The 22,061-nt window shown below is 46.0% G+C and overlaps 1 protein-coding gene and 1 long non-coding RNA gene across 6 annotated transcripts in view; one reads left to right on the forward strand and one right to left on the reverse strand.

Moving 5' to 3' along the window:
• Positions 1 to 2,912: 2,912 nt before the first annotated feature.
• LOC127033698 (uncharacterized) lies at positions 2,913 to 3,778 on the reverse strand. Of its 2 annotated transcripts, none has more exons than XR_007769187.1 (5): positions 3,696 to 3,778; positions 3,467 to 3,542; positions 3,162 to 3,199; positions 3,048 to 3,085; positions 2,913 to 2,971 (listed from the first exon to the last, which is right to left on the reverse strand). It is a non-coding gene; the product is annotated as an uncharacterized LOC127033698 (long non-coding RNA). The 2 variants fall into 2 exon arrangements; XR_007769188.1 differs by having other exon boundaries at positions 3,467 to 3,504; positions 3,696 to 3,742.
• A 318-nt stretch (positions 3,779 to 4,096) lies between these two features.
• NFRKB (nuclear factor related to kappaB binding protein) overlaps positions 4,097 to 22,061 on the forward strand; it is a 36,632-nt gene continuing 18,667 nt past the window's right edge. Inside the window, exons 1-11 of one of the 4 annotated variants that reach the window (XM_050921540.1) lie at positions 4,148 to 4,217; positions 6,063 to 6,094; positions 6,780 to 6,880; positions 8,088 to 8,243; positions 9,187 to 9,388; positions 9,862 to 9,989; positions 12,531 to 12,705; positions 13,700 to 13,801; positions 14,658 to 14,731; positions 19,117 to 19,201; positions 20,698 to 20,878. In XM_050921540.1, coding sequence (XP_050777497.1) covers positions 8,109 to 8,243; positions 9,187 to 9,388; positions 9,862 to 9,989; positions 12,531 to 12,705; positions 13,700 to 13,801; positions 14,658 to 14,731; positions 19,117 to 19,201; positions 20,698 to 20,878 — 1,082 coding nt within the window. In that variant the 5' untranslated portion in view covers positions 4,148 to 4,217; positions 6,063 to 6,094; positions 6,780 to 6,880; positions 8,088 to 8,108. Of the gene's footprint in view, positions 4,218 to 5,805; positions 6,095 to 6,779; positions 6,881 to 8,087; positions 8,244 to 9,186; positions 9,389 to 9,861; positions 9,990 to 12,530; positions 12,706 to 13,699; positions 13,802 to 14,657; positions 14,732 to 19,116; positions 19,202 to 20,697; positions 20,879 to 22,061 lie in introns of those variants that run through there. The other 3 variants (XM_050921541.1, XM_050921542.1, XM_050921543.1) reach the window with 3 other exon arrangements.

The following is a 22,061-nucleotide window of genomic DNA, read 5'->3' on the forward strand; positions in this document are numbered from 1 at the left end:
CATGATTTGTGCATTCATGAGAGTTGCAGCAGCAGCTGCTGTAGTCAAATATGATTCAACTTACACCTGTAAATTACTTGTTTTAAGCTTCCAGACCCCTAATTTCCAGTTTTTGCATTCAAGGCATTGTATAATTCTGCCCTTCCGTACTTCTGTTCTTGGGTCTTTTTGTATTACCCTCCACTATGCCATATACTGATTGTATAATTCTCCAATAAACACCTCCTTCTCTTCTTCCATGCTGCCTCCCACCCATGCATGAAAAGTCCACCCATGTGCAAGGCCACTATCTTTGCCTTGATCAAATCCTTCCTCAGGACCCAATTTATCAGCGTAATTTGGTATTGTCTTTATTCTATAGATAGCCACCAAATGTCATACAATTTTTGGTAGCATCCTAATCATACACCTAGACCATGTCTACACTAGAGACCTTATAGAGGCTCAACTGTACTGCTGCAGCTGCACCACTGTAAGATCTCCCATGTAGCCGCTCTATGCTGATGGGAGAGAGCTGTCCCATCAGTGTAATTAAATCACCCCCAACAAGCAGTAATAGCCATAGCATGGTGTGGTGGCCACTGGAAATCAGTAGCTAAGCAGTTCAAATCCATCCTATGTCACTAGTGGCTAACGGCTGATACCATGGGATGATTGTTTGGTGACCTTTGTGAATATGGGTGTCAGTCCAGTTCTTCATGACAGATGTCTGCAATACATGGGGAAAAAACATGTCCAACCCTTGTTGGCAGTCTCAGCAGTATGAATGGAATGGGCCATGGAGACACCTACCCACTCCTCCCCAGATCTCTCTAGGTTAGGGTTCAAGAATACTGACCAGATAGTGTGGAAAAGCTTTCACTGCTGCTACCCAAGTTGTATCCGTGCTGGAGAATCTGAAGACATGAGGTTCCTGGGCTGTCAATCTGGTACCTTTCCACCAAAACTAAATTAAGTGATAGGAAAGAAAATAAAAGTCTTTGGTTTTTTTGCTCCCCAGCCTGGCAGGGGCTGTGAGTACTACATACTCCTCATCAGCAGCCCTGCCAGCAAGAATGGGGCAGATTCTGAAGGTACTGCTACTTGGGCCTTTGGGACTGGAGGGATGGTAGCTATGATACAGGATATGAAGAGTGGGGATGGGGAGCGGGAAAGATCCTCATGGTTCTGTAAGAGATGCTGGAGATGGGAACCCCATAACTGAAGTGTTTATAAAACTGTTTGAGGCCTAGACAAAAAAAATGAAATACAGACTATGCTGGTATAACCAAAGATTACACTCAGTGAGCTAAAAAGAAATGAAAGGATTCCTGTGTCTCACTCAGAGTCACATATGGCATTAGCCGCTTGATGGTATCTTTTCTGCAGAAGGATGTACAGAGCCAATGATGTAATAATTAATGCAGTCCTTCAGAAAAATAATAGATAGGACTTCATATCTGAAAAATCAGAGGGGCTTTAATCTCATCACTGCTGTTAATGTATGAACTGGCCATGCAAACAGTGGTTAATTCCAAGGAGAGGAGCGTTACCTAATGATGTAGCATCACATCAGCACCATGTGATTTTCCTCTGTGTATTCTTGATGAAGTTTCATTTTGACATTTTAGGCAATGATCTTTCAGAGCAGTATTTGAGGAGCAGAGCTGGCTCCATGGGAGCTGCAGACCCAGGGTCTAGGAGGACAAGAGCAATTGGGGAGAAGGGTCTTGGAGGACTCATAGGATTGAGCATTGAGGAAGGGAAATAAAATGAGCTTAAACTTGGGCACTGTAAAAAGTGGTGATTGTGGGTTTTAATGATGGGAGTTAGTAAGGAACCTCCCCTAACTTCATGCTATTGCATAATTGTCTACTATAGAGAAAATTCCTTCCTCCAAAGCACTTGGCAACAGACATTGTAAGTAAGGCTACAAATCTGTCATGAATTCTGTGATTTTATGAGATGTTTGTGATTTCTTGAAAATTCCAATAATTCAGCCCCGGGCAGCAGGGCTCCGGCTTCGCCTTCAATAAATCTATGATTTATTGTTTATTGTCCATGTCGTGTCTCTGACTTTTAATAAAAATACCTGTGCTAAAATCATAGCCTTAATTATAAGAGAAAAGATGCTGGATTAAATGGATCTGAGACAGTGTGGCAACTCCTATGTTCTTAAAGGGTGTAACTGGTAACTAAGGTGGGGAAAAGGGAATGAAATGGATTCCAGGGGAGGAGCACAGGGGACCACCTGCATAACTGCTGCAGCTGAACTGATTCCCAACGAAAAGTTGCCCTCATCAAACAGCCTTGTACATGTTTGTAAAGACAGGTTTAGCCTGGTCTGGCAGCTGTCCAGGTAGCTCAGTCACAGCATGTGATAAACCAGTTTTGGCTACAGAAACGCATCAAGCATGTTTAGAGACCTTGGAACTAGCAAGTGCAAAGTCACCCCTGCAAGGAGAATGCTGAGAAAAGCTCAGACTCTGTAAGACCCCCCCCATATATCTACACACCCCTCCACACCAACGCACCTCCCCACACACCTATGCACCCCCTCCCCACCAATGCACCTTTCCCCACATCTATACACCCCTTCCCCACCAATGCACCTCTCCCCATACCTATACACCCCCCTCCCCACCAATGCACCTCCCCCATCTGTACACCCCCCTCCGCACAATCCACCTCTCCCCATACCTATATACCCCCTCTGCAAAATGCACCTCCCCCCACATCTGTACACCCCCTCCGCACAATGCACCTCTCCTCATAGCTATACACCCCCTCTGCACAATGCACCTCTCCCCATATCTGTACACCCCCTCCGCACAATGCACCTCTCCCCATAGCTATACACCCCCTCTGCACAATGCACCTCTCCCCATTGCTATACACCCCGTCCGCACAATGCACCTCCCCCTACATCTGTACACTCCCTCCGCACAATGCACCTCTCCCCATATCTATACACCCCCTCCGCACAATGCACCTCTCCCCACATCTGTACACCCCCTCCGCACAATGCACCTCCCCCTACATCTGTACACCCCCTCCGCACAATGCACCTCTCCCCATATCTATACACCCCCTCTGCACAATGCACCTCTCCCCATACCTATATACCCCCTCTGCAAAATGCACCTCCCCCCACATCTGTACACCCCCTCCGCACAATGCACCTCTCCCCATATCTATACACCCCCTCTGCACAATGCACCTCTCCCCATACCTATATACCCCCTCTGCAAAATGCACCTCCCCCCACATCTGTACACCCCCTCCGCACAATGCACCTCTCCTCATAGCTATACACCCCCTCTGCACAATGCACCTCCCCCCCACATCTGTACACCCCCTCCGCACAATGCACCTCTCCCCATAGCTATACACCCCCTCTGCACAATGCACCTCTCCCCATTGCTATACACCCCGTCCGCACAATGCACCTCCCCCTACATCTGTACACTCCCTCCGCACAATGCACCTCTCCCCATATCTATACACCCCCTCCGCACAATGCACCTCTCCCCATTGCTATACACCCCCTCCGCACGATGCACCTCCCCCCCACATCTGTACACCCCCTCCGCACAATGCACCTCTCCCCATAGCTATACACCCCCTCTGCACAATGCACCTCTCCCCATTGCTATACACCCCGTCTGCACAATGCACCTCCCCCTACATCTGTACACTCCCTCCGCACAATGCACCTCTCCCCATATCTATACACCCCCTCCGCACAATGCACCTCTCCCCACATCTGTACACCCCCTCCGCACAATGCACCTCTCCCCACATCTGTACACCCCCTCTGCACAATGCACCTCCCCCCACCTCTGCACCCCCAGCTATACACTTCGCCCCTTCACATCTATGCACCCCACTTCCTCGCTCAAAACCCCTGATTCCTACTTTTTCCGGGGCCGCCCCCTGCGCTGCGCTAACCCCGCCCACAGGGCTGCAGCAGCTAGTTCGAGCCACGGCCGCTACCTGCCATTACGCATGCGTGAGAGGCTGCCGCGCAGACGCTTGACATGGAGGTCGCCGGGAAGAGGAGGTGCGCATGCGTACCAAGGGTCCGTCAGGCTCTGCTGGGAGCTCCGCCTGCTGGGCACCGTGCTCGGGCTCGGGCTCTGGGGAGAGGGTGCGCGCGCACGCGCCTCTCCCCCCCCTCCCTCGCTCCGCAACCTCACTGGGTGCTGCTCCCCTCCCCCACGAAACTTAGAAGCTGGGTGAGCCGCATGCGGCCTGGAGCCGGTTGGGGGGACTCCTGGGGGCGGGGAGCGGGGGGCCAAGGGCCTGCGGGGGGGGGGCTCCTGGGAGCGGGGGGCCAAGGGCCTGCGGGGGGGGCTCCTGGGAGCGGGGGGCCAAGGGCCTGCGGGGGGGCTCCTGGGGGCGGGGAGCGGGGGGCCAAGGGCCTGCGGGGGGGTCTCCTGGGTGTGGGGAGCGGGGGGCCAAGGGCCTGCGGGGGGGGGCTCCTGGGGGCGGGGAGCGGGGAGCAAGGACCTTCTGGGCGTGGGGGGCCAAGGGTCTGCGGGGGAGCTCGGGGGGGGGCAAGGGCCTGCTGGGGGGGCTCCTGGGGGCGGGGAGCGGGAGGCTAAGGGCCTGCAGGGGGGCTCCTGGGTGTGGGGAGCGGGGGGCCAAGGGCCTGTGGGGGGGGGCTCCTGGGAGCGGGGGGCCAAGGGCCTGCGGGGGGGCTCCTGGGTGTGGGGAGTGGGGGGCCAAGGGCCTGTGGGGGGGGCTCCTGGGAGCGGGGGGCCAAGGGCCTGCGGGGGGGCTCCTGGGTGTGGGGAGTGGGGGGCCAAGGGCCTGTGGGGGGGGGCTCCTGGGAGCGGGGGGCCAAGGGCCTGCGGGGGGGGCTCCTGGGGGCGGGGAGCGGGGGGCAAGGACCTTCTGGGCGTGGGGGGCCAAGGGTCTGCGAGGGAGCTCGGGGGGGGCAAGGGCCTGCTGGGAGGGTTCCTGGGGGTCGGAGCGGGGGGAGAGGGGCCTGCGGGGGGCACGCCTGGGGGTGGGGAGCGGGGGGGCAAGGGCCTGCGGCGGGGGGCTCCTGGGGGTCGGAACGGGGAGACAGGAGCCGGGGGGGGCACACCTGAGGCGGGGCAAGGGCCTGCTGGGGGGCTCCTGGGGATGGGGAGTGGGGGAGGGCAAGGGCCTGCTGGGGGGCTCCTGGGGATGGGGAGCAGGGGGGCAAGGACCTGCGAGGGGGCTTCTGGGGGTGGGGAGTGGGGGGGCAAGCGCCTGCGGCGGGGGGCTCCTGGGGGTCGGAACGGGGAGACAGGAGCCGGGGGGGGCACACCTGAGGCAGGGCAAGGGCCTGCTGGGGGGCTCCTGGGGATGGGGAGCGGGGGGGCAAGGGCCTGCTGGGGGGCTCCTGGGGATGGGGAGCGGGGGGGCAAGGGCCTGCTGGGGGGCTCCTGGGGATGGGGAGCGGGGGGGCAAGGGCCTGCTGGGGGGCTGATGGGGAGCGGGGGGGCAAGGGCCTGCTGGGGGGCTCCTGGGGATGGGGAGCGGGGGGGCAAGGGCCTGCTGGGGGGCTCCTGGGATTGGGGAGCGGGGGGGCAAGGGCCTGCTGGGGGGCTCCTGGGGATGGGGAGCGGGTGGGCAAGGGCTTGCGAGGGGGTTTCTGGGGGTGGGGAGTGGGGGGTAAGGGCCTACGGCCGGAGCTTCTGGGGGTAAGGGCCTGCGGCGGGGGCTTCTGGGGTCGGACAGCTGGTTGGTCTATGGGGTGAGGTGGTTGGGTTCCCAGGGATGAGCTACTGGCATGGTGTGAGGGTTCCTGGGGAGCAGGGTGATCCTTGGAGAGAGAGGGGCTTTTTGTTGAGGGTGGTTGGCAATGCTGTCCAAGCCACTGTTTGTTACCTGGGTCCCTTGTGTGGATATGTACCCTCAGCCAGGCAATTTCTTTTTCTCCATCCTGTGCAGTTACTGTTTGTTCATTGTAGTGTTGCTTCTGACTTTGGTTATCAACTTTTGCTATTAGCAGAAAAAGCATTGAGTTATTTTGGGGGATGAGCACTCCCTGAAGAAATACCTAGACTTTGCAAACAGATCTAACTGGGTCCATCCTTCTTTCCCAGGGCTCTTTGGAAGGGAGGGTTAGAGAGGGATGGTGAGTGCCATTTGAGAAGTTTGTTTTGTTATATATTAGTGGGTGTATATTGTTATGGTTTCTGTGGTTTGCATTTGATTTGTTTTGGTTGCATTTTATCAATCGTTTATGTTATATTTTGTAAGTGTTTTGAGCCTGGAATAGGTCACAAAATCTAAATAAATTTGAAAAACACATTTGAAAATAAATGAGGGTGATCTGGAAGAATGATGTAACTCTGCGTCTTATAGTAGCTGGTGTAGAATATCATGATTGTAATATTTTTAATAGGGAATGGTAGGTCAGGCATTGAATCTGCTGTGTAAATGGTCTTTAGGCAGTGGGAGCAAGGACTGCTGAGATTTATTCCTGACTCTGCCACTGGATTTTAGGCAAGTCCCATAGCCTCTGTGTCTCAATTTCTCTCTGTATTGTAGAACTAGTATGAGTTCTCATACCTCACAAAGCTTACAGGGCATATTTTGTAAACCCCATTGAAATGTTAGTTGACAATATTGGATTATAATTGTCTTTATTGGCAATGTAGTTGTCTGTTTCTCCAATTTATGATGAATTCATGTGGTTTAACCAGATTATTTATGAGGCTAAAACCCCTGAACTTTTGTTTTAATTTTAAAAAAGTAAACATGTATTCCCATTTTTCTACTCTTACTGATTAAAGTTCAATCTCTTGTTTTATTCACAGATCAGGTATGCATGAGACGACTTCAGTTCACATACTTTAATCCCGCTTCTCGAATGTTCTTAATCCTTGGCTAGAGTGTCCGCGCTTTCTGGAGGCAAGAGGTAATTCCTCCTCTGAACCAATTTAGTTCTGAAAAGGGACTCATCTCCTTTGATATATTGAACCAAACTGCACTAAAGATTGGAATAGAAATGAGATTTTAAAATTAATTACATTCAGTGTTCCAGTGGCTGAACATGAATCAGGATTCACATACAGGGCAAATTAATGAATGGCTTAATGTTTGTTGTTTGGGCAAGACTGATGCTGCTGAGTAGTTGGCCCTTTGTAGATGGTGTATTGAAGTCACAACCACAGAAGCGAAGTTGTGAATTCTTTAATGTTATATTGCTACTTAGTGTGGCATGTTTTGCATGGAGGCATGAGAGTAATGTTTAACTCACTTGTAAGAAAGCTTCAGGCTGCTATGGAAAATAAAGGAAGTATATTTACAGGTCTCGCATCTGGTCAGAGCCATGAAGTATCTTTGCAGACCAGTAGCCTGAGGTCTGGTTTGCTCAGCAGGCAACACCCTCTAATTCCAGTAGCTCTTTGTTTATGATTCTTTATACACTTCTCATCTATTCCCTTATCTTGGGTTTTTCTGTTTCTCGTAGTTTGCATTACTCTACTTACAGGTTTCACCCTCTTCAGAATCCTGGGTTGTGAGGCTTCTGATCACGAACCATAAACCATGTTGTAAGATTGAATTTAATGTAAAGGTGATTTATGTTTGGGCTTCCAAATTAGTTTGTGTAGGAGAATATTTTTTTAATTTGGATTTAAACATTCCTCGATAGTGTTTCATCCCAAATATTGCAGCAGTGATGTAGTGCATAAGACTCAGAGTGAAACTGACCGGGCCGGTCTTTATTATTTAAGTTTAGTGACAGGCAAAATATTAATTGCATGTATAGTGAAAAGTAAATTATTAGGAATGCAAACAGTTGGTAGTGTTGTAAGTGGAACAGGTAAACAAAATTTAAAACTATGGTTATTAATCATCTAATATCCATTTCTGTTTCCCTAATGTTCTTTATATGTACTCTGTGTATGTTTGTGTGCAGGCATGTCACCTGAAAGAGGGATAGTCCCTAGTACACCTCTACCTCAATATAGCGCTGTCCTTGGCAACCAAAAACTCTTACCGTGTTTATAGGTGAAACCGTGTTATATTGGACTTGCTTTGATCCACGGCAGTGCGCAGCCCCTCCCCGCCCTTTGTTGTTGGCAAATTTATGGCAGCAGATAATAGTTGATTTTGTTCAGGGACTGAAAATACAGTGAAAAATGGATTCTCTGGACCACATGCTGACAGACCCATTGGAGCTAGGACCATGTGGGGAGGGAAATGGCACACGGATCATGGAGGACTGCATGCTAGGAGCAACAAGAGTTAGCCTGCCAGAGGACCTCCTAGAGGATGTAAGTAATAATAAGAGCACTTTCCATTTCCAGAGTGTTTGATAAACATAACTACTTACTTGCCTCACAAGGAGGTTGTGGGTATTATTCTCACTGTTTGACAGAGGAAAGTCAGAGCAGTTGTGGGATGGGGGGAAAAGAGGGGTAACATCTTCAGGTGTCCCAGGCCCTGCTGAAAAAAGGTGGGTTTTGAAATCAGCTTGACTCAATCTGGTTAGTTTAACACAATTGGAACTCTCTCTTCCCTAGACATCTGTATAGAGACAGTTTTAACAGCTAGCACAGGGGTTCTCAAACTCGGAGTTGGGACCCCTCAGGGGGTCGCAAGGTTATTACATGCAGGGTCACGAGCTGTCAGCCTCCACCCCAAACCTCGATTTTCTTCCAGCATTTATAATGGTGTTAAATACATAAAAAAGTGTTTTTAATGTATAAGGGGGGGGTCGCACTCAGAGGCTTGCTATGTGAAAGGTGTCACCACTACATAAGTCTGAGAACCCCTGAGCTAACAGTTGAGTTACCTTGTTGTGTTGTAGCCTGGGCTCCCTCCTAGATTACAACATAGCTAGCTAAACATGATTTTAAAGGTGTTGAGTGATGTTTCCAGTCGCATTAACTAAATCTATTTTAAAAGCCCCTTTTGTTTTCTAGTCTGTTCCTTATCTAGTAAACATAGTGACTCGCAATCTCTTCTCAGATCTAATATTAGAACATCTTTCTGTTACTTTTATACCTCCTGATCTCTCTCTCCATCTGCTGTGGGTCCTCATGACTGGAATCCTTTAATATGTTCTCCTTTCAGTGTTTTAGACTACCACTTTCCACAGTCTGTACCCGACAGTGTCTTGTTACTTTTATTTCCCTCTGGAAAGCTTTGAGGGATAAAGATTTGTTAAAGATGCTGGCAGGCATTTTGCTTCATTCTTGTCTTTATCTGCTTTAGCCTGAGATCTTTTTTGAAGTTGTCAGCCTATCTACGTGGCAGGAGGTTCTGACAGACTCACAGCGAGACCACCTAAAGAAGTTCCTGCCCCATTTCCCGGAAAACAACCCTGAGCACCAGAACAAGCTCATCCCAGCTCTGTTCAGCGGAGAGAACTTTCGCTTTGGAAACCCACTGCACATTGCCCAGAAACTCTTCCGGGGTCAGTGTCCACTCATTCTGCTTTTAACTTTTTTTTTTTTCTTTTTATTTAATGTATATCTGGTGAAAGGTACCAGGTTGATAGCGAAGGGGGCTGAAGCTCTGTTTATTCGTGGAGTTGGTACAATGCAGACCTGTTTGCTGAGACTGTCAACAGGGTATCAGCTAGTGCCAGCTGTGCCATTTTTGTGATGTGTACACTGGTCTGCTGAGCTCTCCAGATGTATTTCTCAGAGGACACTGTAATGCGGCAAGAACTCTTGGTCATGTGACCTAGAACAGCAAAGCTCCAGATCTTGTCACTCCTCCGAGAACTGCAATCTCTTTGATATTATACTTGATTTTTCAACAGGTCGTGGCTGCTGTAGGATCTGGGTTATTTATGTAGAGAAAATAAACTGCAAACTTTTAAAAAGGCTTTAATCTCATCTTGCAGTGAAGGGAAGTCAAAACAGTTTTTATTCTTTTCTACAGATGGGCACTTTAATCCTGAAGTTGTGAAATACCGCCAGCTCTGTTTCAAGTCCCAGTACAAACGCTACCTGAACTCCCAGCAGCAGTACTTCTACCGACTCCTCAAGCAGATCCTTGCTTCCCGCAATGTAAGTTCTTGCAGGGTGCAGTGAGTTACTTGATACATTACATGAAGAACATGATTTAACTTGGTCTGTTGAAGGATTCGGTGGTGTTCATGTAGCCGCTGTTCCCTGCTGGAATGTTTTTTTTAAATACTGCAGCTGTTTTGATTTCAGGCTTGGTTGGTCCCTAAATGTAAAGCTGCTGAAAGGATTCTGGATGCTCATGCAGATATTTGACAAGTATCTATCTTATCCTGAACCTGCACAGATACCTCACTCTTCTATGTAGTGCCTTTTTTTTTTTTTAAATTTTCTTGAGGACCTCATTGTTTCATAAACAATTTATAGATTCCACAGTCGGAAGTGACCATTGTGGTCATCTATTCTGACCTCCTGTATAACACAGCACATAGAACTATCCCCAAAATAATGCCTAGAGTAAATCTTGTGGAAAACATCCAGTCTTGATTTTAAAATTGCCAGTGATGCAGCATGACTCGTGGTAAATTCTTCCAGGGGTAGTTACCTGCTCTTAAAAATTTCCAGCTTATTTCCAGTCTGAATTGGTTTAGGTTCAACCTCCAGCCAGTAGATTGTTATACCCTCTCTGTTAGACTGAAGAGCCCGTTGTTAAATATTTGTTCCCCATGCAGATATGTATAGAGTGTAATCAAGTCACCCTTTAACCTTCTCTTCGCTAAGCTGAATAGATTGAGCTTTGCGTCTGTCACTAGAGAGATGTTTTCTAATCCTTTAAACATTCTTGTGACTCTTCTCGGAACCTTCTCCAATTTATCAACCTTCTTCTTGGATTGTGGGCCCCAGAACTGGACCTAGTATTCCAGCAGCAGTTGCTCCAAGGCCAAATATAGAGACCAATTATATTTAGCACTCAGCTTTTCTCCCCTCTCGCTCCTTCCATCCCAGCAAAAGAAATATTGTTATTTTATGGATTGGCAAAGTGATGGTCAAGTGACTTCCCCAACATCATGTTGTTCAGTGGCAACGTTGGGACTAGAACCAGAGAGTTTGGACTCCCTGGGCTAGTCAATTCCCAGTGCTGACTTCTTGTTACCTGTGTTAGCAACCCCTTATTACTGACTCCAAGTATTTTGCTCTAACCATTAGTTTGCATTCCATTTTCGTTACGACACTGGTATCTTGGCTTTTAAATGTATCTGACTAGGAGTGCAGTTAAGTGTTGTTTGAGGTTATTTTTTAATATAACAATGTTTTCATCAAGTTGGTAACCTTCATGAAAAAATACTACTGTATTAAACATTAGAAACGATTTCTCTTCAAATTGTATAAATCTTTCACCTTCTTTTAAAGCTGGCTGCGTATGTTGTTTGAAGGCTAATTGGACAGTTTTTCTCCTGCTGAGATTGAGTTCAGTGTCCAGTTTCTTTTGTAACTGGTCCTAAAAACCTAAATGTATCCACTTAGATGTTACTGATGCCATACCCTTTAGCAGGGGAAACCCAGAGTATGAACTTGAGTCTCTTGGTAGGTAAGGAAGGAGGAACTGACTTCAAAATAAACCATTTATTTGTAATGACGTCGCCACTTCTGCTATTAGTCAGTAGCTTCACCTTTCTTAGGCAGTCCTTAATTAACCACATGACTCCTGGACCTTTGATCTGACGATCTCAAAAGCATTTTACAGATACCAGTTAAACTCCACTATCTCTTGAAGAAGCAGATCTTGGAAGCTGCAGTTTGAGTGAAACTAGACAGTGCAGTGGAGGTACTGTGGTAAGGAGTAGGGAGAGTTTCTTGCCGCTAGCAAGTAGAACAGGTCTGGACTCGTGGAAGGGCCACTCCTACCCTGCTATGCTGGGAAGATTGCTCCGTCTGTGCTCCTGAAGCATCTTGCCTGTCCCTCAGGCCGGGAATCAGAGAGAAGAGATGTCACAACAGCAATTTAGGCTGGAGGCATATAATTGCTGGGCTCCATGCCATGATGGTGGCTTCTAGCTAAGGTTAGATAGGGAAACTGAAGTGTTTCACCTATTGAGTGGGAGGGGAGCTCTTACATTCAGGATGGAAATGGGAGGTGGGGTTTATATGTGGGACAAATATCTCTTTTGTTATCCTAAGGGTTAAACTACTTTTTTCCTTTTTCTTTTGAAGGATATTTTCCCCACCTGTTGATTTAAAGCCAGTGTTCCAAATGTGTGTTAAGCCTGATGGAGTGCAAACCTCTTCAGGTGCTCTTCCAAACAATGACTAGTCTATTCTTGACAAAATGGATCATATAGAATGAGAATAAGGGATAATGAGAATGGAAAGCGATGCAGTAATACAATCAGTTATTAGACTTCCCCTTCATTAAGAACTGGCATACTTTTTGGGATTCCCTGCATACTAAATGCTAGAATGCTGTTAGTTAGCTTGTAAAGAACTGGGTAGATGATACCAGCAATCATGTAATGATGATATGTTAAAATTTTTAAACTAATTACATTGATCTGTAGGTGGGTATAAGTTACTCATTCCCCACAAAGCTGGACTTTGCATCCCAGAGTCTTCCCTGTGTTGTAGATGTCTGTCTCTTTACTTCAGCACCTGCTCAATCTGGCTAGGAAAGGTGGCCCTGATCTGACCCTTAAGAAAAAATACCCATCCCCTCCGTGTGGCCCGGAAGAACGGGATAGACGGACACATCAACGCTACCTGAAAGTCCTGAGGGAGGTGAAGGAGGAATGTGGAGACAACACCTTATCCTCTGATGAAGAAGGTAATGTAGCCAGTGTGTCCCAGGAATAGCATGAGAGACTGGGGTGTGGGCTGGGCTGGAAAGCCCTCTGCAGATACTGGCACAGTTGAAAGCCTCCTTTGGCCTTGATGCCGGAACTGGACATAGTGACTTTCCCAGTTTCCTAGGACTTTTACTTTTTATTGAAGAATGATAAATCCTTCCTCAATATCTTTCTGACATAAACTGGCCTTACACAGTGCAATGGATGGCTCAGGGAACTGGTGGATAACTGATAATACAGACTTCCAGCTCTTGGTGCCTGGTTCGAGTCCTGTCCAAGATGATAGTAATCAATGGTTACCACCTTCTGACACGCTTTACGCCTAGGTGGGGATTCAGAATCAGGTTCCTAGTGGATAGGAGTGCACATCACGGAAACCGTCACCTTTATTTACTCTTAAAGTTCATGTGTTTTCTTTCCCTGACAGTCTTTTGTGTGTTTGTGCGGGCTGGGAAGTGGGTGGACCATGGTTCTCCTGCATGTCCTGGGGCAGATACTCAGACTGTTTATTTGCAGGTGGAATCAATACCATATTTTTTTCAGAGCTTTATACAAAATTTTATTAATAATGCCTCACAATACTGCTGTTAAGGAGATAAGAATCATTATCCCCATTTATAGATAGGGAAATTGAAATATTTATGCAAAGATGAAGTGGCTTGGACAAAACCCTGCACAGCATCAGTGTTGGGATTAGCACTGAGACTCAACTACCAGACTAACTATTAAACCACTGTTCCTCTAATCCAGGTCTGCTTTTCATGGCTGTTTAAATAACCCATCCAGTTGGTGGAAGGGAAGCTGCCAGGGAAGTGAGGGGATGGGGAGAGTGTCTTTTTGACGGTAAAGTAGCTATTGGATTCATGTTTCATTGATATGGCTCCTTTGAACCCTGGGGACAGTGTTAATAGGCTATTTGGGCAGCATTCCCTGTAGAAATAAAATTGAATTTACAACTTTCTATTTTCTCAGATCTAAGTTCCTGGCTTCCAAATTCTCCAGCACATTGCCCGAGTCCAGCTCTTCCCGTCAGAGTGATCCCCACATTGTCAACTCTGGATATGAAAACAGCAGGTGAGAACTGAGCGAAGGCACAAGTGAAGTAGTGAGGAGGTGCTTGGAACTACTTACGCCATGTCTACTCTACCATGTATGTCGGCAAAACTTATGTTGCTCAAGGGTGTGAAACATGCGCCCCTCCACACCTCTCCCCGAGTGACATCTTTTGCCGGTGTAAATGATAGTGTGCACAGCAGTATGTCAATGGGAGAGCTCTCTTCCATCATCATAGAGCGGCTGCACGAGAGATCTTACAGCGATGCAGTTGCATCCGTACAACTGTGCTGCTGTAAGGTCTCTAGTATAGACATAGCGTTATTCTGGAAGGGTGATTTCTTCCAGTCCTTTCTGGAAAGTCAAGGACATCATGAACATGATCTTTTGTAATGCTTGACTTTGTTCTTGATCCTTGAGGTCTCTAAATATACTCCTTCCGGTTCCCTCCTTTTCTTTTGAGGCAAAGTAATATTTTAACACACAGCCATCCTTCCTCTCTGTTGTTGTGATGTGTATGTTCATCAGTGGTCACTCTCTAATGGGTAAAGCAGCCCCCCATAATGCAAATAGAACAGTGTTACTATATATCAAGGGAGCTAATGCTAGGGCTGTCTAGTCAAATCTGCACACTCCTCTTACACACTACTCCCAAGAAAACCACCAGGAAAAGCTGGATAAGAGAGTGTGGTGCCTTTCATGACCTGGTCTGGTTGCGTCACAGACTGAATTTCAAGCTGTCAAGTAGCATTTAGCTATTAAAACTTGAAGACTGTTGAAGGCGGGGATGGATGAGGAAAAGGTATGTTAAATTACTGCAATAACAGACTGACAAGGAATTTTGGTAATAGTTTTTCTTGGGTTTATTTCATTGCAGATAAATTTGATTTTGGGGAGAATGACCTGAAGGTGATGCTGAAGAAGCATCATGAGAAACGGAAACGTCAGCCTGTAAGACACCTAGGAGACATGGGGCTGGGGATTACCTCTGTTTGTTTTTTAGCTTGTCTGTCAGCTGTAAGGTATAATGCAGTTATGGCTGGTAAAAGTATTGTAATTTCTTAGGGCCCCTTCTCATACAGCTCCTCTACTTTCCATCTGTCATATCTGCCTTACCAGCCCCCAGTGAAAAGTTTTTACACCTTTTTCAGCCCTGTGAAGTCAGCTATGGGGAGACCCAAGTGGGGTTCTATTCTTCTTCCTCATGCATCCTCAGCAAAATTTTCAGCTAGGTGGTGGGTTTGGAGTCTCTGAGGGTGGAAAATAAAATTAATCTTGGTTTCCAAATCCCAGGGTGTTGGAGAATTATGGCTTTGCAGGCATGGTCCCTGAAAGTGCCAGGAGTTAAATGCCAGGAGTTAAATGTTTGAGTTCTAAACTGCAGTTTGATTTGGGATCCTAGGGAGAGAATACATCTGGAACTCATGAGAGCTTTGTCACTTGTCAAAGCATAACCACAGTTTAACCTTTGTAAGGCCCTAGGGTTAAGTCTACATGGATATTTAGCTTTTGTCTTTTATGCTGACATCTACAGAGGTCTCCTGGAACTCACCAGTGATGTGTTATGGGGCGATTAAATGTTGTTTGTGAACTATATGCCATGCTTTGTATGAAGTATATCAGGGGTAGGCAACCTATGGCATGTGTGCCAAAGGCGGCATGTGAGCTGATTTTCAGTGGCACTCACACTGCCCGGGTCCTGGCCTCCAGTCCAGGGGGCTTTGCATTTTAATTTAATTTTAAATGAAGCTTCTTAAACATTTTAAGAACATTTACTTTACATACAACTATAGTTTAGTTATATAGTATAGACTTATAGATTCACAGACTCTAGGACTGGAAGGGACCTTGAGAGGTCATCGAGTCCAGTCCCCTGCCCTCATGGCAGGACCAAATACTGTCTAGACCATCCCTGATAGACATTTATCTAAGCTACTCTTAAATATCTCCAGAGATGGAGATTCCACAACCTCCCTAGGCAATTTATTCCAGTGTTTAACTACCCTGACAGTTAGGAACTTTTTGCTAATGTCCTTTTTCCTAAATCTCCCTTGCTGCAGTTTAAGCCCATTGCTTCTTGTTCTATCATTGGAGGCTAAGGTGAACAAGTTTTCTCCCTCCTCCTGATGACACCCTTTTAGATACCTGATAACTGCTATCGTGTCCCCTCCCAGTCTTCTCTTTTCCAAACTAAATAAACCCAATTCTTTCAGCCTTCCTTCAGAGGTCATGTTCTCAAGACCTTTAATCATTCTTGTTGCTTTTCTCTTTACCCTCTCCAATTTCTCCACATCTTTCTTGAACTGTGGTGCCCAGAACTGGACACAATACTCCAGCTGAGGCCTAACCAGCGCAGAGTAGAGCGGAAGAATGACTTCTCGTGTCTTGTATCAGAGGGGTAGCCGTGTTAGTCTGAATCTGTAAAAGCAGCAAAGAAAGGTGCACTCTATAAGGTGTTACAGGATTCTTTGCTGCTTCTCGTGTCTTGTTTACAACACACCTGTTAATGCATCCCAGAATCACGTTTGCTTTTTTTTCAACAGTATCACACTGTTGACTCATATTTAGCTTGTGGTCCACTAGGACCCCTAGATCCCTTTCAGCCATACTCCTTCCTAGACAGTTTCTTCCCATTCTGTATGTGTGAAACTGATTGTTCCTTCCTAAGTGGAGCACTTTGCATTTGTCTTTATTGAACTTCATCCGGTTTACCTCAGACCATTTCTCCAATTTGTCCGGATCATTTTGAATTTTGACCCTGTCCTCCAAAGCAGTTGCAATCTCTCCCAGTTTGGTATCGTCCGCAAACTTAATAAGCGTACTTTCTATGCCAACATCTAAGTCGTTGATGAAGATATTGAACAGAGCCGGTCCCAAAACAGACCCCTGCGGAACCCCACTTGTTATACCTTTCCAGCAGGATTGGGAGCCATTAATAACTACTCTCTGAGTATGGTTATCCAGCCAGTTATGCACCCACCTTATAGTAGCCTCATCTAAATTGTACTTTCCTAGTTTATCGATAAGGATATCATGCGAGACCATATCAAATGCTTTATTAAAGTCTAGGTATACCACATCCACCACTTCTCCCTTATCCACAAGGCTCGTTATCCTATCAAAGAAAGCTATCAGATTGGTTTGACATGATTTGTTCTTTACAAATCCATGCTGGCTATTCCCTATCACCTTACCACCTTCCAAGTGTTTGCAGATGATTTCTTTAATTACTTGCTCCATTATCTTCCCTGGCACAGAAGTTAAACTAACTGGTCTGTAGTTTCCTGGGTTGTTTTTATTTCCCTTTTTATTGATGGGCACTATATTTGCCCTTTTCCAGTCTTCTGGAATCTCTCCCATGACTTTCCAAAGATAATAGCTAGAGGCTCAGATACCTCCTCTATTAACTCCTTGAGTATTCTAGGATGCATTTCATCGGGCCCTGGTGACTTGCAGGCGTCTAACTTTTCTAAGAGATTTTTAACTTGCTCTTTTTTTATTTTATCTTCTAAACCTATCCCCTTCCCATAAGCATTCACTATACTAGACATTCCTTCAGACTTCTCAGTGAAGACCGAAACAAAGAAGTCATTAAGCATCTCTGCCATTTCCAAGTTTCCTCTTACTGTTTCTCCCTCCTCACTGAGAAGTGGGCCTACCCTGTCCTTGGTCTTCCTCTTGCTTCTAATGTATTGATAAAAAGTCTTCATGTTTCCCTTTATTCCCATAGCTAGTTTGAGCTCATTTTGTGCCTTTGCCTTTCTAATCTTGCCCCTGCATTCCTGTGTTGTTTGCCTATATTCATCCTTTGTAATCTGACCTAGTTTCCATTTTTTATATGACTCCTTTTTATTTTGTAGGTCATGCAAGATCTCGTGGTTAAGCCAAGGTGGTCTTTTGCCACATTGTCTATCTTTCCTACCCATCGGAATAGCTTGCTTTTGGGCCCTTAATAGTGTCCCTTTGAAAAACTGCCAACTCTCCTCAGTTGTTTTTCCCCTCAGTCTTGATTCCCATGGGACCTTACCTATCAGCTGTCTGAGTTTACCAGAATCCGCCTTCCTGAAATCCATTGTCTCTATTTTGCTGTACTCCCTTCTACCTTTCCTTAGAATTGCAAACTCTATGATTTCATGATCACTTTCACCCAAGTTGCCTTCTACTTTCAAATTCTCAACGAGTTCCTCCCTGTTTGTTAAAATCAGGTCTAGAACAGCTTCCCCCCAGTAGCTTTTTCAACCTTCTGAAATAAAAAGTTGTCTGCAATGCAGTCCAGGAACTTATTGGGTAGTCTGTGCCCCGCGGTGTTATTTTCCCAACGTATATCTGGATAGTTGAAGTCTCCCATCACCACCAAATCCTGGGCTTTGGATGATTTTGTTAGTTGTTTAAAAAAAAAGCCTCATCCACCTCTTTCACCTGGTTATGTGGCCTGTAGTAGACTCCTAGCACAACATCACCCTTGTTTTTTACCCCTTTTATCCTAACCCAGAGACTCTCAACACTTCCGTCTCCTATGTCCGTCTCCACCTCAGTCCACGTGTGTACATTTTTAATATATAAGGCAACACCACCTCCCTTTTTACCCCTGTCCTTCCTGAGCAAACTATACCCATCTGCACCAACATTCCAGTCGTGTATTATCCCACCAAGATTGTGATGCTAACAATGTCATAGTTGTATTTATTTATTAGCACTTCCAGTTCTTCCTGCTTATTACCCATACTTGTCGCATTTGTATATAGGCATCTAAGATACTGGTGTGATCTTGCCTCCCAGTTTTGCCCTGACCCTCCTTTCTCTCTGCCATTATAGCCCACGCTCTCTCTTGTTTCCGACCCATCTCCCAGGTCTTCATGTTCTCCACTTACCTGTGGGATTTGCTCACCTGTCCCCCTCGAACCTAGTTTAAAGCCCTCCTCACTAGGTTAGCCAGTCTGTGTGCAAATAGGGTCTTTCCCCTCCTCGAAAGGTGAACGCCATCTCTGCCTAGCAGTCCTTCCTCGAATAGCATCCCGTGGTCGAGGAAAGAGCCCTTCTAAAAATGTTAAAATGTATTACTGGCATGCAAAACCTTAAATCAGAGTGAATAAATGAAGACTCGGCAAACCACTTGTGAAAGGTTGCCGACCCCTGAACTATATCATAATTATGTGAGGGGGTGAATATGGAGGTTCCAGGGGGCTGCTTTTTAGATATAGAGTGCCACAAGGGTTAGGTAGTTTCCTCGGTTCACCTTCAGTAAGCTGAGTTTCTGTGGGCAATCCACAGATAAGTTCTTGATCTCACCTTTTTCTCTGGTGCCTCTTTCCCCTATCCCTCTTTGTCCGGTGTAGGACCACCCTGACCTAGTGACAGGGGACCTGACTCTCGATGACATCATGACCCGTGTGAATGCCGGCCGAAAGGGCTCCTTGGCAGGTCAGTGACTTGGGTGCAGTGTTGTCATGAGAATGTGCCCCTTGGGCTTTCTGTTGCTGCAACTCTACAGAGGGAAGGAGAGTGGTTGGTTGTCCATCAACTTACAGTCCACTTTGCCTGTTACCAATAAACAGCTCGGAATGTTAACAAAAATAAACATAGGTATAGATTTGGGTCTGGAAAAAATTTCCTTTTCGGAAATAACCCCAATTGAATGGTTACTTGATAAGCCATTGGATCTAAATAGTGTAGACACAGGAGATTACATGCACAAGGAAAGCTGAGGGTAAGTATAATATGTGGCATGTTAGATATCTAGGTCAGTGGTTCCCAAACTGGGGTTCATGAACCTCTGGGGGTTTGCAAAATGTTACAGGGGGTTCTCGGGAGGGAGGAGGGGGTATTCCCTAATGGTGGGCAGAGCTGTCCCTGGGGACTCTGGGCAGCACAGGATCAGCAGCCTCATGACTTCTAAGAGCTAAGCAGATCAAAACAAGCATATCTATCACACTGAGGAGATTTCAACTTCAGGACTCCTTATAAGAAATAGAAAGGGAGGTAAATATTTTTTGCTGTTTTTAAAATTAAATAGGCAGCTAGTATTGTTTTTGAAATTATTATGAAGAACAAGTTTAAGCTTTGTTGTTATGTATGTTGTTTGCCAGGAGTGCTCAAGCCTTGAATGCTTGTGTAGGAGGAACAATTTTAGTTGGCTTCTTAAAGACCTTCATGCTGTTTCACATCTGATACTCCTTGATAAAACATAGGAGCCTTGTCTTATAACAGGTTTATTCAAAGTGCCACAAGCTACGAAAGTGAGATCTTGGAAGAATATTACTGTTTTCATAATGTAATAAAAATACTGTAATGATAAATAATTAATAAGCATGTCATAAAACCAAATTTTATATTTCCAAGGTCAGTGCTTTTATATTTTATACTCAGGTAAAGGAGAAAATCCCTAGAAATATTCATTTTTAGGAGGGGATTCGTGAGACTTGAAATTTTGGTGAAAGGGGTTCACAGGTTGTTAAAGTTTTGGGGAATCACTGATCTAGGTAAATACACCAGTCTTCCTAATCTCAGATTTCACTTATTTTTTAAACACCCCTTTCCCCAACTAAAGAGTTTCTCTAGTCAAGAGCAGTGCACTGAGGAAGAGAGGGGGATTTTCTGTGCAATCTCCCTACAAATAATGCAGAAGATTGAATCAGTGCCCTGTGGCAATGACTGCTTGTCTTGCAGCAGTTCTGGGTGAACTGCTGTTATATAGGGATATGTATAATATTATACAAACACCTTTAAAGATACAAAAAATAGTCAGTCACTTGCTCCAAAAAGTTAATCTCGATTCCAGAGGAATAATTTGATGGTAGAATTAAATGCATGCCAAACACATTTCCAAATACATAACTGAGTATCTAGTTAATTTCTGATGCCTAATGTTATACACTGAAATGTTTCGCTGAGATTTGTTCTGTCTCTTTTATCCAAAGCCTTGTTTGATCTTGCCATCATGAAGAAGAAGGTGAAAGAAAAGGAAGAAAAGAAGAAAAAAAAGTTGAAGGTTATTAAATCCGAGGTGGAAGATTTGGCCGACTCCTTTAGCAATGCTGATGGAATCCCCCCAATATCACAGGACCCATCCACCATTGCTCTGTCAGCTGTTAAAGAAGAGTAAGTGGTTTCCAGAAAGTGAATGGGGGTGTGTGGGGGGGGGGGAGAGTATGTGAAAGAGAGTGAGAGAGAGAGGCTATATCTATACTAGAAGCTAGGGACATGATTCCCAGCTCACAAACACACACTTGGGTTAGCTCATTGAGAGCTACCGTGAGTATAAATAGTAGTTTAGCCATGATAGCATGAGCAGCAGAAGCAGTGGCATGGGTAAGCCATGCTGAGTACAAATCCACCTGAATCACCTGTATATATTTGCATGACTAAGCTATTGCAGCTACACTACTTTTATGCTCCCTTGCTAGCTCTCAACGAGCTAGTGTCGGTAGGCAAGCTGGGAATCCCATGTGTAGGTCATAGTGGAGATGTAGTTGCAGATCAGGAAAGGTGCCTGCAACCACCAATAACTTTTCTAAAGACATCCGCTGTGTTTAGTTTTCATCCAGACTGCGCCCCATTGAGTGTGGTGCAGCATGTGCATTAGAGCGAATGGCCTTCCCTCAGAATCAGTCCTCCCTGTTTCTAGCTATTTTATATAACTACAGTTAAGCAAAAATGGATAAATGGGTGGAAATAATCCCTTATTTTGTCAGAAATTCCAAAATAATCCCCATAGCACCTCCTTCTGGGATGAAATGGGATGGGAAAGCATAGACCATGGTTCGAAAATGTGCCTCCTGCTGTGGGTGCAGTTCTTAAGAACCCCACCAGCAGGCCCACTATAATCAAGTCAGGAATCCCAGTTACAACATGATAGGGCACTGTGAAAATTTAAGTTCATTTAGTGCTTGGGACCTTACACCTGAGATACAGAGTTCATTTGGTAAACTGAATCAGGAGCATTCTTTAATACAACTAGTCACAAAGCTTCTCAAATCAAATGGTGGTGGGGTTCAGTGGATTGACTGAGGTGCATTGGCAAAGCTCCGTACAGTTTCCAGAGCTGGAGTAGCTCGGGACTGAGGTTCACTGACAGAGCTATGGAATAACCTTTGCCTGTACCATGTCTGGCTCTAACCCATGCTTAGCAGCTCTTCACTCTTCAATCATTACTGGGGGAAAGTCACAGCTGTCTCATTTGGTTGTGAGCCTTTTCCCCCATATAGGCTTGGAGGGAACCATGAAGAAGGCTGCTTGCCTCTGTTTCATGCAACTTGTGGTGCATAAGCTTATGTAATTATAT

This window comes from Gopherus flavomarginatus, chromosome 13 (assembly GCF_025201925.1).
Source record: "Gopherus flavomarginatus isolate rGopFla2 chromosome 13, rGopFla2.mat.asm, whole genome shotgun sequence".
Classification (NCBI taxonomy): Eukaryota; Metazoa; Chordata; order Testudines; family Testudinidae; genus Gopherus; species Gopherus flavomarginatus.